This window comes from Bubalus bubalis, chromosome 1 (genome assembly GCF_019923935.1).
Source record: "Bubalus bubalis isolate 160015118507 breed Murrah chromosome 1, NDDB_SH_1, whole genome shotgun sequence".
In the NCBI taxonomy this organism is placed as follows: domain Eukaryota; kingdom Metazoa; phylum Chordata; class Mammalia; order Artiodactyla; family Bovidae; genus Bubalus; species Bubalus bubalis.
In genome coordinates this window covers 19,216,969-19,234,106 of record NC_059157.1, presented here as the reverse complement: position 1 = coordinate 19,234,106, position 17,138 = coordinate 19,216,969, and the positions used below count along the sequence as shown (strand labels likewise).

General features: G+C 43.8%; 1 protein-coding gene across 1 annotated transcript; it reads right to left on the bottom strand.

Moving 5' to 3' along the window:
- Positions 1–5,997: 5,997 nt before the first annotated feature.
- On the bottom strand, positions 5,998–16,179 carry MBOAT4 (membrane bound O-acyltransferase domain containing 4). Its single transcript, XM_006060710.3, has 3 exons — positions 15,222–16,179; positions 11,076–11,300; positions 5,998–7,321 (listed from the first exon to the last, which is right to left on the bottom strand). Exons 1-3 carry the CDS (start codon positions 15,341–15,343, stop codon positions 6,358–6,360), a joined length of 1,311 nt encoding a protein of 436 aa, XP_006060772.3. The 5' UTR covers positions 15,344–16,179; the 3' UTR covers positions 5,998–6,357.
- Between the last annotated feature and the right edge of the window lie 959 nt (positions 16,180–17,138).

Below are 17,138 nucleotides of genomic sequence, written 5' to 3'. Positions count from 1 at the left end.
CAATAGGGCGAGAGGTGGCCTCAAGTTTTCATGGAATATTTACTAAGGCAGTGTTATTTAATTAGACAAATAATAGCATCTATAGTTCCTTGGTCCTCTTAGGAAAGCAAAGTTTGTAGTTTATTTTTGTTAAATATTTTCTTAAGATTTCAATTTGGGATGACAAATTGAAATTGTAATTGAGTAATCACACTTTGGGTGTATAAAAATGGTGGCCACGGGGAATCTGATTTCAGATGCCTCTCTGCCTCTCTGAGAACATGAACTTTCTTTAAACCCTTCCAACCCAAGGACACCATGAGCTGTCTTCAGAACAACACCTGCCAGCTGCAACCTTGTGGTCTCGAGTCCTCCCCCTTGTAACTATGCAACCATTTAGGGCCCCAATCAGTTCTTACTCAACAAGTATCCTTAATTTTTGCCAGTTCCAATGGTAATTCTTAATAAAAAGTTCATCTAACTGTAACCTTGTGGGTTTTGCCCTTATAAACTCCCCTTCCTGTGATGCCAGCGTTCCACTCCTTTGAAGATAAGCTTGCCTTCCCAGAGCCAGGGCCCTGCTGACTCACTGTGTGCGTGTTAATCTGTAATCATCTGTTGAAACCTTGAAGAAAGGTCATGTTTGCCGTAGGCTCTACGTTTTGACACAATATAAAACTATAGTGAAAACCATGCTTCTCCAGACCACTTTCTTCCTTACTGGAGACTGCTCTCCTGAGCTAGTCCTCAGCCTGGTTCAAATAAAACCCTCTCCTACTCATTGTTACAGATTGTTTATTGATTCTGTCAACACGAGAATTCTGAGCTTTTCAGTTAAGGCTTATCCCCTTTCACCAGAATCTCACAAGATGATGCTTTCAAACAACAAGATGAGGTCCCCTGTGGAGGGCTGTGGGAAGGATCTGTCAGGGCTCCTCCCAGACCCTTTAGAGTAATTTGGTGGATACCAAGGTAGGAGGCCAAAGCTTCCCTGGTAAAGCTCAGACGGTAAAGAATCCACCTGCCAGTGCAGAGACCTGGGTTTGATCCCTGGGTCAAGAACATCCCCTGGAGAAGGGAATGGCAACCCACTCCAGTATTCTTGCCTGGAGAATCCCACGGACATAGGAACCTATCCGGCTACAGTCCATGGGGTCCCGAAGTGTCGAACATGACTGAATGACTAACACACACACAAAAGGTGGGAGACCAGCGGTCAGGAAGTGTATGTCCTCTAGGGGCTGACTCTAGTATTTGTCCCACAGAATCTAATTCATTTGACCAGGGCTGCTGCCCACAGGGCAGAGGCTACTGGCCACTTCCTTGCATTTGTAGAGGATAAGCATGATTGGTCAACGTACAAGCCAGAAAGAGATAGAAAGTAGGGGTAGCCTGGGGACCACTTCTAGAGCAAGCAAGAGGGAAAAAAAACATCCAGTTCTGGCAGCAAGGTCAGAGCCATGAGGTCAATAACAAGAAGAATGAGCAGGTGCTATCAGTCAAGGGCATTTGGGAGTCCCTGAGCAGGGTCTTGGGAGTGATAATTAGCAACTCAAGGAAAGAGAAACTAAAGTTGCCAAGGATCCTGTACTGAAAGAGCTGAGTCCTAACGAAGGGAACGAGGAAGGGAGAGAAGACACAGTCTCTTTTCTCTGCCCTTCTGGGGATCCCAAGGATCTCCCCTGCAGACAGACAGTTCCAGGGTCTATGTCTCCTTAGAGTAATTCTCTCAAATTGCATTGTTCTTTTTTAAATGTCTTTTTTTTTTTCTTTTTTCTTTATACTCTCCAGCTAAATGAAACCCTTCCTGGTAGATGCAAACAGAAAAAGAAGGAAGCAAATGTCCTGGTTGTAACCAATCAGAGGAGCAGAAATGGAAATAGAAAAAGAAGGAAGCAAATATTCTGGTTGTAACCAATCAGAGGAGCAGAAATGATCCCTAGGAGAAAGGGAGAGAGAGATTTGGGGAGACCAGTTGCACTTTAAAATACTTCATTAACCAACTAATTTTAAAGCTGAACATTGTCTCATATACATTTCCCTAATTATTAAGAGCACTCACTTAAAATTGTTAAAGTGTAGCATATATACAGAAACTTGCATGGATCTTTTTTTGGTGTGTATCTTTGGAGGGGGGTGTGTGTATGTATGTGTGTTGCATGGATATTAAGTGTATAGCTTGAAGGGTTTTCATAACCTGGAGAACACATACATCCATGTAGCTAGCTCCCCAGAGGTACCTCTAGAAAAAGCATTTATTTTTAATATCTCTGAAAGAGGCCATCATAATTTGCTTAACCATTTTCCTCATGCGAAATATTTTTCTCTATAATAAATAATGCTGCAATGATTAATGTTTCTCCGAGTTTATGAGACCACCAGCACCACCATCCCACTTGTTTCTCTGGATTAATCCTTAAGATTGCCATTTCAGTGCTTGTGATGGTCTTAGATTTGTTGCACCACTTCGAATAATTTTTATTGTGTGTTATCAGTGGCATTTCTGTATATTATTACTGTATGGTTTGATAAATGCAACATGTAGATGATTCAAAAATTTAAATGAAGTTAAAAAGTTGTAATAGGCTATCAAATTTATACAGCAATACTATATTTATTTTCCTTTTCAAAATCGTTTTATGTATTTATTTTTGGCTGTGCTAAGTGTTCATTGCTGCATGGCCTTTTGCCATGAGCGGGGGCTATTCTCTAGTTGTGTTTGGTGCCCAGGCTTCTCGTTGCGGTGGCTTCTCTTGTTGCGGAGCACAGGCTCTAGGCCTCTCAGGCTTCCATAGCTGCAGCCCGTGGGCTCCCTAGTTGCAGCTCCCAGGCTTAGTTGTTCCACAGCATGTGGGATCTTCCCACATCAGGGATCAAATCTGTGTCTCTTGGATTGGCCAGTGGATTCTTTACTGCTAAGCCACTGGGGTATAAAAAAGCCCTATTTTCCTTCTTAATAACACCCCCTAGGCTATCTACTGTATCCTCCTTGACTGTACCCCATGCTGGAAACCCCATTTGTCCACGTTGTCTCCTCTGGGATGTTGAGTGTAGTGAGAGAAAGGCCACAACACATTCATCCCATCTGTTTAAGGCACTTAACGCTTGTTGCACTAAGTCCTGTGTGCTGAGATCAGGGGCTGTTTGTTTGCCTTAATGATGGCAAGTGATATTGACATAACTTTCTAAGTGATCTATGCGTGTATATGGAGAAGGCAATGGCAACCCACTCCAGTACTCTTGCCTGAAAAATCCCATGGATGGAGGAGCCTGGTAGGCTGCAGTCCATGGAGTCACTAAGAGTCAGACACGACAAGCGACTTCACTTTCACTTTTCACTTCCATGCATTGGAAAAGGAAATGGCAACCCACTCCAGTGTTCTTGCCTGGAGAATCCCAGGGACGGCGGAGCCTGGTGGGCTGCCATCAATGGGGTCGCACAGAGTCGGACACGACTGAAGCAACTTAGCAGCAGCAGCAGCAGCAGCATGCGTGTATATATATTATAACTTCTTAGTATTACCTTTGTTAAATTTTAGACATTAAAAGCTTTTTGCAATTTTATGTTTTGAGGATGAAAATGTTCTGTATTAGAAGCTTAGATACCTGTATAATTCTTTCTTTGGTGGGACAAACGTAATCCTGGGATAAGCAGATGATTTTAAACAGTACACAAACATTTCTCACTCAAGCAAGGATGTGTTTCTTTTAAGTGAGCTCCAGAGGAGAATAAAATTAGTACACCAAAGCCAATTTTTGCCAATGCTACTACTCGGAACAAAGTTTTTAAAAATAAGATAAGTTAAAGTTGATTTGAAGAAAAAAAATTAATTAGATAATAATCCAGGTGGCCCACAGATGTGGTAGTGCTAGGAAAATGCTAGTTAAAATGACATTGCTTCACTGGAACTTGGAGGTCCTGACTTCTTTCTCTCAGTATATTTTAAATCCTAACAGAAGAAGAAACAGAGGAAGTTATATGCCAAGAAAAAGGACCAGACCCTCAAAGTTGTACTAAAACAGTGTTTACTTCCTATTATCAGTCTCTTCATGGGATATATTTCGTGAATCAGTTTTGTACTTAAGTAATTTAAATAATTTTAAGTATTTAATTATGTAAGTGATTATCTAGTCTGCTGGATTCTCAGTTTATTAACATATCCCTCTGAGATAATATCAGCCTTGCCATTTTTAGACCAAATTTTTCAAATTCTTGGTGGTTTTGTTTTTTTTTTTTGGCTGTGCCGCACGGCACGTGGGATCTTAGTTCCCTGATCAAGGATCAGATCCATGCGCCTGCTTTAGAAATCAAAGTCTTAACCACTGGACCACCAGGGAAGATTCAAGTTACTTATGATCCTGTGACTGACTGGGAGCTGTGGCTGCCCTGCCCAGCACCCCAGGAGAGCCTTATATCATAAATCACTAGCCAGGAATAGATAAAAATTCCAAGCATGATTTCCACTGAATATGTATTGCTTTTGCACTATTGTTAAGTTTAAAAGTCATAAGCTGAACCATTGTAAGTTGGAGACCATCTGTAGATGCCATTTTCCACTTTGTTCACAGCACCTTATATTTTTTAAAACTTAGGTTTAATTGGAAGATAATTACTATGTTGTGTTAGTTTCTGCTGTACAACAAATTGAATCAGCTATCACTTCAGTATTCTTGCCTGGAGAATCCCAGGGACCAGGGAGCCTGGTGGGCTGCCATCTACGGGGTCGCACAGAGTCGGACACGACTGAAGCAACTTAGCAGCAGCAGCAGCTTATGTATACATATAGCTGTATAACCTCAGCTATGCGGATGACTCCACCCTTATGGCAGAAAGTGAAGAAGAACTAAAGAGCCTCCTGATGAAAGTAAGACATGGAACAATAGACTGGTTCCAAATTGAGAAAGGAGTATGTGAAGGCTGTATGTTGTCACCTTAACTTATATGCAGAGTACATCATGCAAAATGCTGGACTTGATAAAGCACAAGCTGAAATCAAGACTGCAGGGAGAAATATAAATAACCTCAGATATGCAGATGACACCACCCTTATGGCAGAAAGCGTAAAGGAACTAAAGAGCCTCTTGATGAAAGTGAAAGAGGAGAGTGAAAAAGCTGGCTTAAAACTCAACATTCAAAAAACGAAGATCAGGCATCCGGTCCCATCACTTCATGGCAAAAAGACAGGGAATCAATGGAAACAGTGAGAGACTTTATTTTCTTGAGCTCCAAAATCACTGCAGATGGTGACTGCAGCCATGAAATTAAAAGACACTTGTTAAAAGCTATAACCAACCTAGACAGCATATTTAAAGCAGAGACATTACTTTGCCGACAAAGGTCTGTCTAGTCAAACTATGGTTTTTCCAGTAGTCATGTATGGATGTGATAGCTGGATAATAAAATAGGCTGAGTGCCAAAGAATTGATGCCTTCTAACTTGTGTTGCTAGAGAAGAATCTTGAGAGTCCTTTGGATAGCAAGGAGATCAAACCAGACCATCCTAAAGGAAATCAATCGGGTATATTCATTGGAAGGACTGATGCTGAAGCTGAAACTCCAATACTTCGGTCACCTGATGCAAAGAATTGACTCACTGGAAAAGACCCAATGCTGGGGAAGATAGAATGCAGGAGGAGAAGGTGACAACAGAGGATGAGATGGTTGGATGGCATCACTGACTCAATGGACATGAGTTTGAGCAAGGTCCGGGAGTTTGTGATGGACAGGGAAGCCTGGTGTGCTGCGGCCCATGCAGTGGCAAAGTTAGACACGACTGAGCGACTGAACTGAACTGAACTGCTTCCTCTTGAACCTCCCTCCCACTGGCCCCCCCAACCCCTCTAGGTTGTTACGGAACACTGGATTGAGCTCCCTGTGTTATCCAGCAATTTCTCACACTATCTAGTTTACATATGGTAATGTATATGTTTCAATGCTACTCTCTCAATCCATCCCACCCATTCCTTCCTTCTCTGTGCCCAGAAGTCCATTCTCTATGTCTGCGTCTCTATTCTTGCCCTGCAATAGGTTCATCAGTACCATTTTTCTAGATTCCATGTATAAACATTAAAGTACCTTGTATTTTTATGTATCATATTAAACCTAAACTTTGCTTCTGCACATAAACTGTAACCCCTAAGGGAAGAAATCCTGTCTTTTTCCTTTCTGGATCCTCAGTATCAGCATCAATAATATATCATTAAAGTAGATACACAGATTTCCATGTCAAGACATCAGATATATACATCCATTACTTAAAAAAAAAAACAAACACACAACTTTTATCATGGAAAAGTGCAAATACATGCACACAGGTGCCATCTAGTACTTTCTATCATCTGTTTCATGGGGCATATGAGAGGAGGGATGGGAAAGATGTCAGTTACATTTATGCTTTCTCTTAGCTAACAGGAGAAGCAAAATACAGTACACCGTGGGAAAAACACTGCTGTAAGAATTCCACAGCAGCCAGAGAGACGAGAGGCTCCTGGCTTCCACGGCCAGCATTATGTAGGCGATGATGAGCTGGGTGTGGGCCCAGGCCAGGGCTCTGTAGAGCAGCCGCGTGGGCCAGGAGCTGATGAACACGCTGGCGAAGGCGTGAATCAGGTAGTCGGCTTCCACCATGACAGCCCAGCAGAGGAAACCGAACACCTGCCCCGGGTGGAGACCGTGCCACCAGGCCGAGAAAAGGAACGTCTGCAACAAGGGCCAGGTCCTGCGCTGCTGGAAAACCAGGCGTCGGAGCCACCGAGCCGTGCTCTGGTTCCACTTCCTGGTGAACAGGGCTATCCTGTGGGTCGTTTCCAGTGTCCAAATGTCCGCATCGGGGAGGAGTCCCTCCTCACCCGGGCTGCGACCTAACTCAGATCCAAAGCCGGCCGCACGGAGGAGGCAGTCATCCAGGAGCCAGTGGGAGTAGTAAGTGAGTTTGAAGAGCCCGGCCGTGGACCACAGGATGAAGACGCACTGCAGCTGCCGGCAGCCTCCGAGTCCTGCCCCCACGCCCACCACCCCGCTGACGATCACCTTCAGACTCTCCAGTCCCAGGATCTGCAGCACCCTCCAGGTCAGAGCCCAGAAAGAGTGCCTGGACCACAAACTGCTGGGCCCTTCAACTCGAGCCTGAAACCTCTGGAAGGAGCACAGCGGACCTCCTAGGAGGGCAGGGAAGGAGAGCAAGTAGCTGAGATAGGGAAGAGCCGCACGCAGATGCTCAGACAAAGAGTTCTTGTTAGGGATGCGTCCTGATGGTGCTACCACCTTCCCCTCACGAATATCCAGAGACAGGGATGTGACCTTCTGGGTCAAGAGCATGAGCGAAGAGAGAGTGATGCAGAACCTGAAAGAGATAATTTTTTTTCTAAGTAAAACATTCCATAGTTTATTTTAGCCCCATCCAATTGCTCAAACAAGATCCCTGGGGAAATGGGTGGCTCTAGACAATTGAGATCAATCTGAGACTCTCCTGGAGATCCAGAGGTTAAGACTCCACTTTCCAATGCAGGGGTCATGGGTTCAATCCCTCTTCAGGGAGCTAAGATCCCACATGCCATGGGGGGAGGGGTGACCAAACATTTTTTTAAAAATTTTTTAAAAAGCATGTAAGACCAATCTAATACCCCGCAGTGCTGCCCCAAAGACTCTTGGCTTAATTCAGAGCCACAGGATCCTCTGAGCAGGATAGAAGGATAAATGAAGAGATGAATCCTTAGTCAGAAAGGCAAATAAAAGAAAAACAAGGAATATTATGGGGGAAACACTGAATATATTATCTCTGAGAGTGGCTTATTAAGATTAGGATCAGGGACCTGGGAGAAATTTGCCACAGAAGAAACAGAACCTTAGGAATGAAGAGAGTCTAGGAAGCTGAAGATCTGGACTGTAAGATTCTGCAGGCTTTGTTATACAGAGTGAAGTGAGTCCGAAAGAGAAAAATAAATACTGTATATTTTGTATATGAAATATAGAAAAATGGTATTGATGAACCTATTTGCAGGGCAGGAATAGAGACATAGACATAAAGGATGGTCTTGTAGACCCAGTGTGGAGAGGAGAGGGTGGGATCAATTGAGAGAATAGCATTGACTTATATACACTACCACGTGTGAAACGAATAGCTAGTGGGAAGCTCTGTGTAACACAGGGAGCTCAGCCTGGTGCTCTGTGACGACCTAGAGGAGTAGGTTAGGGCGGTGTGGGTGGGAAGGAGTCTCAAGAGGTAGGATGTATGTGGAGAATCCCATGGACAGAGGAGCCCAGTGGACTATACTCCATGAGGTTGCAATGAGTCAGACATGGCTGAACAACTAATACTTTTCACTTTTCATATATATAGTTTTGACTGGTTTGAGTTGTTGTACGGCAGAAACCAACACAACATTGTAAAGCAATTATCCTCCAATTAAAAAATTTTTTTAAATGAAAGATTCTGCAGGCTTTGGGATCTGAGCTGAGGAACAGTGAGTCATGCTAGAGGTTCAGGGTGTTCGCTGAGTCATTAGCTATTCGAGGCGTGTTCCTAACCAGCCACCTGAGCTCTTCCTGCTTTGCCCTCACAGTAGAGAAGATCCTGCTGGCAGGACTGTCAAGGAGAAAATTAATGACAATTATAGTGACACACTTGACAATCAGGATTGCTGTCCTGTGGGGAGGAAATGGTTCTGTTTCCCAACCCATGCTGTTTCTGTGTCTGAGAACTAAAGGACAACTGACCTCCTTACTTGACTTATCAAACAGTAAGCAAACCGGCCACTCACCCCTGTTCAAGGGCTGAACGTGTCCACCCCACCCTCAATTCATATGTTGGACTCTTAACCTCCAGCACCTCAGAATGTTGGGTGTTTTGTTTTTTTTTTTCAATTTGTTTATTCGTTTTGGTTTTGGTTTGGTTTTGGCTGCACTGCGTGGCACGTGGGATCTTAGTTCCCCAACCAGGGATGGAACCCGCGTCCCCTTCATTGGGAGCATGGAGTCTTAACCACTGGACCACTGGAGGTCCTAGGATGTGTGTATTTGGAGCTAGGGACTTCAAGGAGGTAATTAAGGTAAGATGAGGTTGTGAGGGTGGGCCCTAGTCCAAGGTGACTGGTCTCCTTAGAAGAGATCAGGACACAGACCCGCCAAGAGGGAAGACCGTGGGAAAGCACAGGGAGAAGCATCTACAAGCCAAGGAGAGAGGCCTCAGGAGAAGCCGAACCTGCCAACACCTTGACCTTGGGCTTCAGCCTCCAGAGGAAATAAAATGTCTGTTGTTGAAGCCACCTGTCTGCAGCCCTCTGTATGAGGGCCAGAGCAAACAAATGCATCTTCCCACTTCAGCTCTGGCTCAGCCTCCTTCCCGTCCAGCCAGATCCTCTTCGACTTGCTCCTCCAGGCCCCCCAGGTAGCCCTAGGTCACCACATCCCAGTCGGGACTCCCTACTCCCTACCCACCCGCCATCGTGCCTTCTCCTCAGAGAAGCAAGCCCTGGAGCCTTTGGTGAAAATAGAATAAAGAAAAGGATCCTGGGTGCAGAGGGATGGCAAAGTGCAGGAGCCAACGGCAGCTAGAATCAGAGAGGTGATCCTCCCCTTGATAGGTCACCACTCCAGTTCACCACGAGACCGTGGAGCCGGGAGCAACAGCCCTCAGGATGGCAGAGGTGCCTGCTTCCCTCTAATCCTGCTGATCTCACTGGTTCAGGAAAACACGTCCCTAGACTTTGCTTGGCACCTGATTTTCTTTCCTGGATTGGGTGACTTCTCTTCTTCTAGGGGACGGAAGAGTTGTGTCTCAGTGAAAGTAAAACTCTTGCGGAGCAGGTGTGCGGAAATTCAGCAGAGGCTGACAGTCAGTTTGGACCTTTCTTGTCTTACCGGAAAACAGCAAGGAGGCTGCCAGCTGGGTGTCTAAACCACCTGCACTGAGGTGTGTGTCCTCTGCTTAGTCACCTGCAGGCGGGGGCCTGGGACTCCTGGTTCACCCTCTTTCTTGGGCACAAGGATAATTACAGCTGGTGCCAGGCACCGTGCTAGTAGGAAGCTCATGGTTGTTACTAGGCTATCAGTCATACATTTACACTTACAGTAAGTCTTCTACATACGAACAAGTTCTGTTCAGAGAGAGCATTTGTGAGTCCAATTTGTTCATTAAGTCCAACAGAGTTAGCCTAGGTACTCAACTAACAGAATCAGCTATACAGCACTGTGCTAGAATGGTGGTGGTTTAGTCGCTAATTTGTGTGCGACTCTTTCGACCCCAGGCTACAGTCCCTGGGATTTCCCAGGCAAGAATACTGGAGTGGGTTGCCATTTCCTTCTCCAGGGGATCTTCCCGACCTAGGAATCAAACCTGGGTCTCCTGCATTGCAGACATGTTCTTTGAGATATGAGGGAAGCCCCTTACTAGAATAGATTTATACAGTAACTCCCCTACATATGAACCTTTAAGTTGCGAACTTTCAGACATGGACGCACATTCCATTAACATCAGGTGGGAGTGAAACTGCAGCTCGCCCTCCGTCTCCTGTTGCAGACAATCCTTCAGCTCTACCATCTCCCACCTCCTCTCCCTCCTCCTGGCAGTAACTCTGCTTGCCTGTTTGCTCAGTGTCAGCCCCTGTGTGCCAGGGGCTGTACTTTCCAAGGTACTGTACCATAATATTAAAAATGTTTTCTTTATTTTTTGTTTTTTATGTATTGTTTGTGTGAGAAGTATTATAAACCTATTTCAGTATATATAGCTGATTGTGTTAGTTGGGTACCTAGTCTAACTTTGTCAGACTTTTGAACAAATTGGACTTACAAACACACTCTTGGAGTAGAATTCGTTCATGGGTAGCAGACTTACTGTATATTCATTACCTCTAACCTAAGAAGCTTGGAAGATAGGCATTGTTATCCCCCAACACACACACACACACACACACACACATATACAGCCTTTATTTCAGAAAAAGACATGAAGGCTGAGAGAGGTTGACTGATTCCCTCAAGATCACACTGCTGAGATGTGGAAGAATTCGGATTCAAACTCAATGCCCAGGTCCTCTCCACCATCTGGGTGGAAGCAAACCCTGGTGGCTCGGTACCAGTGCAGGAATGGGCTGCTTTACCTTGTAGAAGGAGCTTCTTGCAGATAATACTCCGTATAGTGCAGACCCAGGTGGCACAGCGTCTGCCAGGTCATCTGAAAGAGGAAGGTCGGCCTGTGGACATCCTGGGGGCCAAGCGAGTGGATGAGGACCACCGTGCACAGGGCGGGGATGAAAACCAGCACAGCGAAGGCACCCATAGCAGCCACGGCCAGGGCACCGCCTCCCGCCAGGAGGAACAGGTACCTGGAACACAGACGACAGCCTGGCCTTGAGCCCGCCTTCAAGCACTGCACAGTCAGTCCCTGTGGCAACCACCTGGGAAGCCCGATGGAGGTGGACCCCACTTCACCCCTAAAGAAGTCACAGTGGCGTGTGAGAGCAATGCGGGAGGCAGGGTCAGGGTGGATTTGTGAACTACTTCATCCGGAGGCAAACCGTGATTCCTGCCTGGTCACCCCTCTTTGATGTCCACTGTAGCAGTGAGAACACTTGTCCCCAACAGTCCTGTGGGGACAGGTCTGTAATGTTTCCCGGTAGGGCCACACACAGCCCTGTGCCTGCTGCGTGACCTAAAAGCTCTGGGAATCTAGGCTTGAGGATCTAGGAGGGCTCCAGATGTCATCTCAGCCAGATGGGTGTCTTCCCTTTGACATACTCACACTGTCCTGGCCTTCAGAGGGAAGGTTGAGGGGAGGGATAGGCTCAGTGGCTCCCTTTTAAAATTTATTGTTATTATTATTATTGCCATGTGACATGTGAGATCTTAGTTCCCCAACCAGGGATTGAACCCATGCACCCTGTATTGGGAGCATTAACCACTGGACTGCCAGGGAAGTCCAATGCCTCGCTATAATAAGTGTTTGAAAATTCAATGACAAAGTCTTTGTGTATCATTTAATAATTTTTGTCATCTGTATACATAGTTTAGCCTACTCTCTACATTCATACGAATAAAATCTTACAGTACATCCTTATTCGAGTAAAGCTGCTACCATCAGTATAATATTTTGTTTTGTTTTTTAATTTATTGAAGTATAGTTGACTTTCAATGTTTCAGGTGTACAGCAAAGTGATTCAGTTAAACACACACATATATCCTTTTTCAGATTTTTTCCATTATAGGTTGTTACAAGATATTGAATACAGTTCCCTGTGCTATACAGTAGGTCCTTGTTGTGTATCTATTTTATATATGCTGCTGCTGCTAAGTCGCTTCAGTCGTGTCCGATTCTGCGTGACCCCATAGACGGAAGCGCACCAGGCTCCCCTGTCCCTGGGATTCTCCAGGCAAGAACACTGGAGTGGGTTGCCATTTCCTTCTCCAATGCATGAAAATGAAAAGTGAAAGTGAAGTCGCTCAGTCGTGTCCGACTCTTCACGACCCCATGGGCTGCAGCCTACCAGGCTCCTCTGTCCATGGGATTTTCCAGGCAAGAGTACTGGAGTGGGGTGCCATTGCCTTGTCCGATTTTATATATAGTAGTGTGTATATGTCACTTCCAAACTTCTAATTTATCTTTCCTCCCCCACCCCCAGCTATCCCCTTTGGTAATCATAAGTTTGTTTTCTGTGCCTGTGAGTTTTTCTGTTTTGTAAATAACTTCCTTTGTATCATTCTTTTAGATTCCACGGGTAAGTGATATCATGTGATTTTGTCATTATGTCTACCCTTAATCCACCCTGCTGCACTTTAAGGCCTCATGACTTAGCACTTTTTATAATGTTGTAAATACCCACATCCACATCGATGGTTTGGGAGCTTGCCTCCCTCGGAAGCCAGTGGATGACTCGAGGACCAGCAGAGGCCCTGGAGATTCCACATAATGAAGACTCAGCTCTTCTTTCCACAGTATATGGAGGTTTGTTTGGTTTTTCCTTTTAATTGGTGCCAACTTAATAAATCTGAACAAAAAGATCAGAAGAAACCACCTGAAACAGGGACTGAGGAGTCAGGGGCAAGAAAAATGACTGAATATGCCCCGGGGTATGGATCGAGGCTCCTTGGCTCCTGTGCTTGGGACAGACACGCCTTTGCAAAGATGTCTTCCTTTCTTGAGGGAGATGTAGGTTCCTCAGTGTGAGAGGCTCCATTCCACAGGCCCTGGCCCTTCCTGAACCGCTTGTTGAGCCTATGTGTAGGGCTTTGAACACTGTGGTTTAAGCCTTCGCCCCCTTGCCATCCAAAAATAAGGGAAAACACTTATTCCTTACACAGCACAAGCAAAACCTGAAGCAACTGCCCTGGGGATTTGTTAGCACTGTTAAGTTAGGAAAAGAAAACCAGATATTGTTTATTAACACATGCACATGGAATCTAGAAAAACGGTACTGATGAACCCATTTGCAGGGTAGGAATAGAGACTCGGGCATAGAGAATGGACTTGCAGACACAGAGCGGGGTGGGGAGGGTGGGACGAACTGAGAGGGTAGCCCTGACCTATTCACACCACCACGTGTAAAACAGGAGGCTGGTGGGAATCTGCTGAATAGCACAGGGTGCTCAGCTCAGTGCTCTGTGACGACCGAGAGGGGATGCAACGGTGGGGGTTTGGGAGAGGGAGGGAGGTCCGAAAGGGAGGGGATGTATGTATACTTAGAGTTGATTCATGCTGTGGTACAGCAGAAACAAAGACAGCACTGTAAAGCAGTTACATTCCAATTAAAAAACAATTAAAGAAAAAAACTGTCTACACGTATACAATGCAAGATGCATGATTTTTTTTTAGTGCTTATTTTATTCTGGGCATTGGGCCAATAATCCCTTTATAAGAAATTTCTTTATTTAATCCTTAAAATAATCCCATGAGGATTATATTATTATTATTGTTATTTCCATTTTACAGATAAAGGCGAAGTTTATTCACATATACAAGAACACTCAGGAAGAGAGGGCCCAGGACTCATCAAGCTGACTCCAAAGCCAGAAATCTTAACCTGTGGGAATTAACCCTTATTCTTACATTCATTTTGCTTTATTGTTAGTGATTCTTCCTCAATAGGAAACTATTTTTTTTTTAACAACTGCTTCCTTCATCTCTGAAGCAAAGCTAAAGAGCCACCAACTAGCTGTGTACATGTAATAGTCTACCATAGTTTAATCAAACTCAGCCATCCTGATTGTTAAATATAGCCAGATTTTACATAAGAACCCCCAACATGTAAAAATCCAAATTTCAGAAATAAGTGAATTATTAGGAGGTAGAACTTTGTCAATGGATTTTAACTTTGCAAAAGGATATACCATAAAAATTTTTTTTTCATTAAACTTTTTTACAAAATAGGGACTGTCTCTAATGTATCGAGTTGACTGGCTATAAAAAATCATTTTAATCATTATCAGATCTCTGATGTGAAGTGAAAGTGACTCAGTCATGTCCGACTAGTTGCAACCCCATGGACTATACAGTCCATGGAATTCTCCAGGCCAGAATACTGGAGTCAGTAGCCTGTCCCTTTGCCAGGGGAGCTTCCCAACCCAGGGATCAAACCCAGGTCTCCCTCATTGCAGTTGGATTCTTTACCAGCTGAACCATGAGGGAAGCTGAAGGACAGTGGAATGGGTAGCCTATCCCTTCTCCAGTGGATCTTCCCGACCCACAAATCGAACCAGGGTCTCCTGCGTTGCAAGTAGATTCTTTATCAACTGAGCTATCAAAGAAGCCCATCAAATCTCTAGTGACAATAATCACTAGATCCCAGGTTGAGATAAAACTAATCTAAGAAAATTGGTTTTGACTTATTTCATTTCTCTGGGAAATCATACAAAGGCACTTAAAAAAATCATATTTAAGAAAATTTAATTTTATTGAAAATGATAGAATTCCGTGAAACTAAGACTGTTCAAGAACATCTGGAGTGCATGGTTGATTTATAGATGCATCCATTGGGGGAAATCTATATCACCCCAATATTCATCTCTCCCTGGTTTATTTTCACCCTTTTCCCTTTTAATGTGAACTTATCAAACTTAGCTGAGTCAGGGCAGACATGATGTCAACTTCCAATTCTGATTCACTCTATTAGACATATGCATAATCAAGCAATCAATAATCAGTGGCAGTGATGATATGATGATAACTTAAAAATGACCAGTGTAATTAATATTTAATATTCACAGGTGCACTCCAACCTAAACATAAGAGCAAAATTAGCCATCAAACCTACCTGGCCTGAGTGGAAAATGAATCCATAATGCAGAGATGATTAAACAGAAGTGCAAAAGGAAAAGCAGCTCCTTGATAAAGTGATACAGGATCAAGGAAGAACAGCTGGAGCCAATCCATCATGAACTGGAACAAAAGACGCTGTCCTTCCTAGAGTCCTTAACTGATGCTTTCCTGAAAGAGAAGTCTCAACCAGGTTCTCTGATCTTTTTATATGGTTTAGGAAGGGTGAGCAAAAGGCAAACAAAAGCACTGGAGATAAGCAGTATAAAAAGTTGGCTTTCTGATAAAGGGAACTCACTATAGAAACCAAAACGTATTTGGTGTTATATCACTTAACAAGGACATGTACAAAAGCACTGCTTTCAGAAGTTCTGGTTTTGTTTATATACTGCAGTATTTGCCTTTCCAGTCATCTGACTGTCATATTCTTTTCACTAAGTAAATGAAAAATCTCATTTTCCCATTGAGGACAGTTCACTCACTGGATTAGGAAGGGAGAGCAAGAACGTGAGCTGTGAGAAAGGGAGGCAGGTTCTCAAAGACTAGGAAGACTCTCCCAACCATTTCCTCCCTGTGCTCCTTATACTATTTCCTTATGCTCTATTCTTTTTTATAGTACTGGTCACCAGCCCTTGTATATCTATTTCTGGATTAGTTTATTGCCTGTCTCCCTGTGAGCTCTACAGGGGAGGAACTTTGTTTTTATTGCTGTATTCCCTGCACATAGAACAGTGCTGGGTGTGTATGATGTGCTCAGTAAGTGCTTGTTAAAATTCAAAAGGTTTTAAGGAAGAAAACATGTGGAGAGGAATATTTAAAGAGAAGCTTTTCTTTAGGGTGTGGACAAGCAATCCAAGAGACACTGCCCAGAAGTAAGACAAGAACAAGAAGCCTCATGCGAGTTGAGGTCCATCTACTGAGCCCAGAGCATTACCGTGCTGTCCCTGACCAGCCATTTTTCATCTCCGAAGGTACATGCAAGAGCAAGCAGCCTTAAATAAGAGACAGGAAAGTATAGCCTGATATAATATCATCTTAAGGAAAAAAAAAATCTTAAAGGCAAGGACCACCTGTTAGTGAGATACAGCTCTTCACAGAAGAGAAAGCATGAAAGGAAGCCTCCTGTTAGCTGGGGAACCCTGAGCAAATCACTTTACCTCTCTGAGACTGAAAGCCTTCATCTTAAAAGTAGATACAATAATGCCAGTTATTCAGCAAAATTGTTCTGTTGTCTTCAAGAGAATTGTTATGAAGATTAGATACCATATATAAAAGCATGGAGGATAAACTGGTTGGTTAGATATAGTTGAAGGTAAACCAACTGATTAATAAAAATGATGAGCACCATTGGGCTGCCAATTTACGAGAGACCTGTGCTAAGCTCTTGGGATAGAATGATGAATACGATATGGCTCCTGCCCTCCAGTAGCTCTGAATTGACTAGGAAGAAGGAAAAGGCAACAAATACTTTCATTAAGGAGCTAGTGATGCAGTACATCACTGGCATACTGCAGTGAATAAATAAAGAAGCAAGCATCTACAGAGATGAGGAATTCTTCAAATGCAAGGGAAGTAGAGAAGGGGGAATGCTCAAATTGGCTCTGGAAGGATGTTCCCAGATGGATAGTTTTTTCCAGGCTACAGATGGCACAAAACCCTAGACAAACAGTAGAGCAATTAATGGGAGAAAAGGGCTCCCTAAGCAATGAATAAACTCACATCATATTAAACACATTAAAATGCAACCACAACCCCCATTGAATATAGTTGCTAGGTTCAGAAGAATTGAGCTGCACTTATTTTAATAGGGAAAAGTTATGCTTTTTGTCATTGAATTAAATATTTATTAATACCTACTTGTACTTTTCTTCTTAAATTTTGGAATCAGCACATTTTACTTTCAGGTCTCAAATAA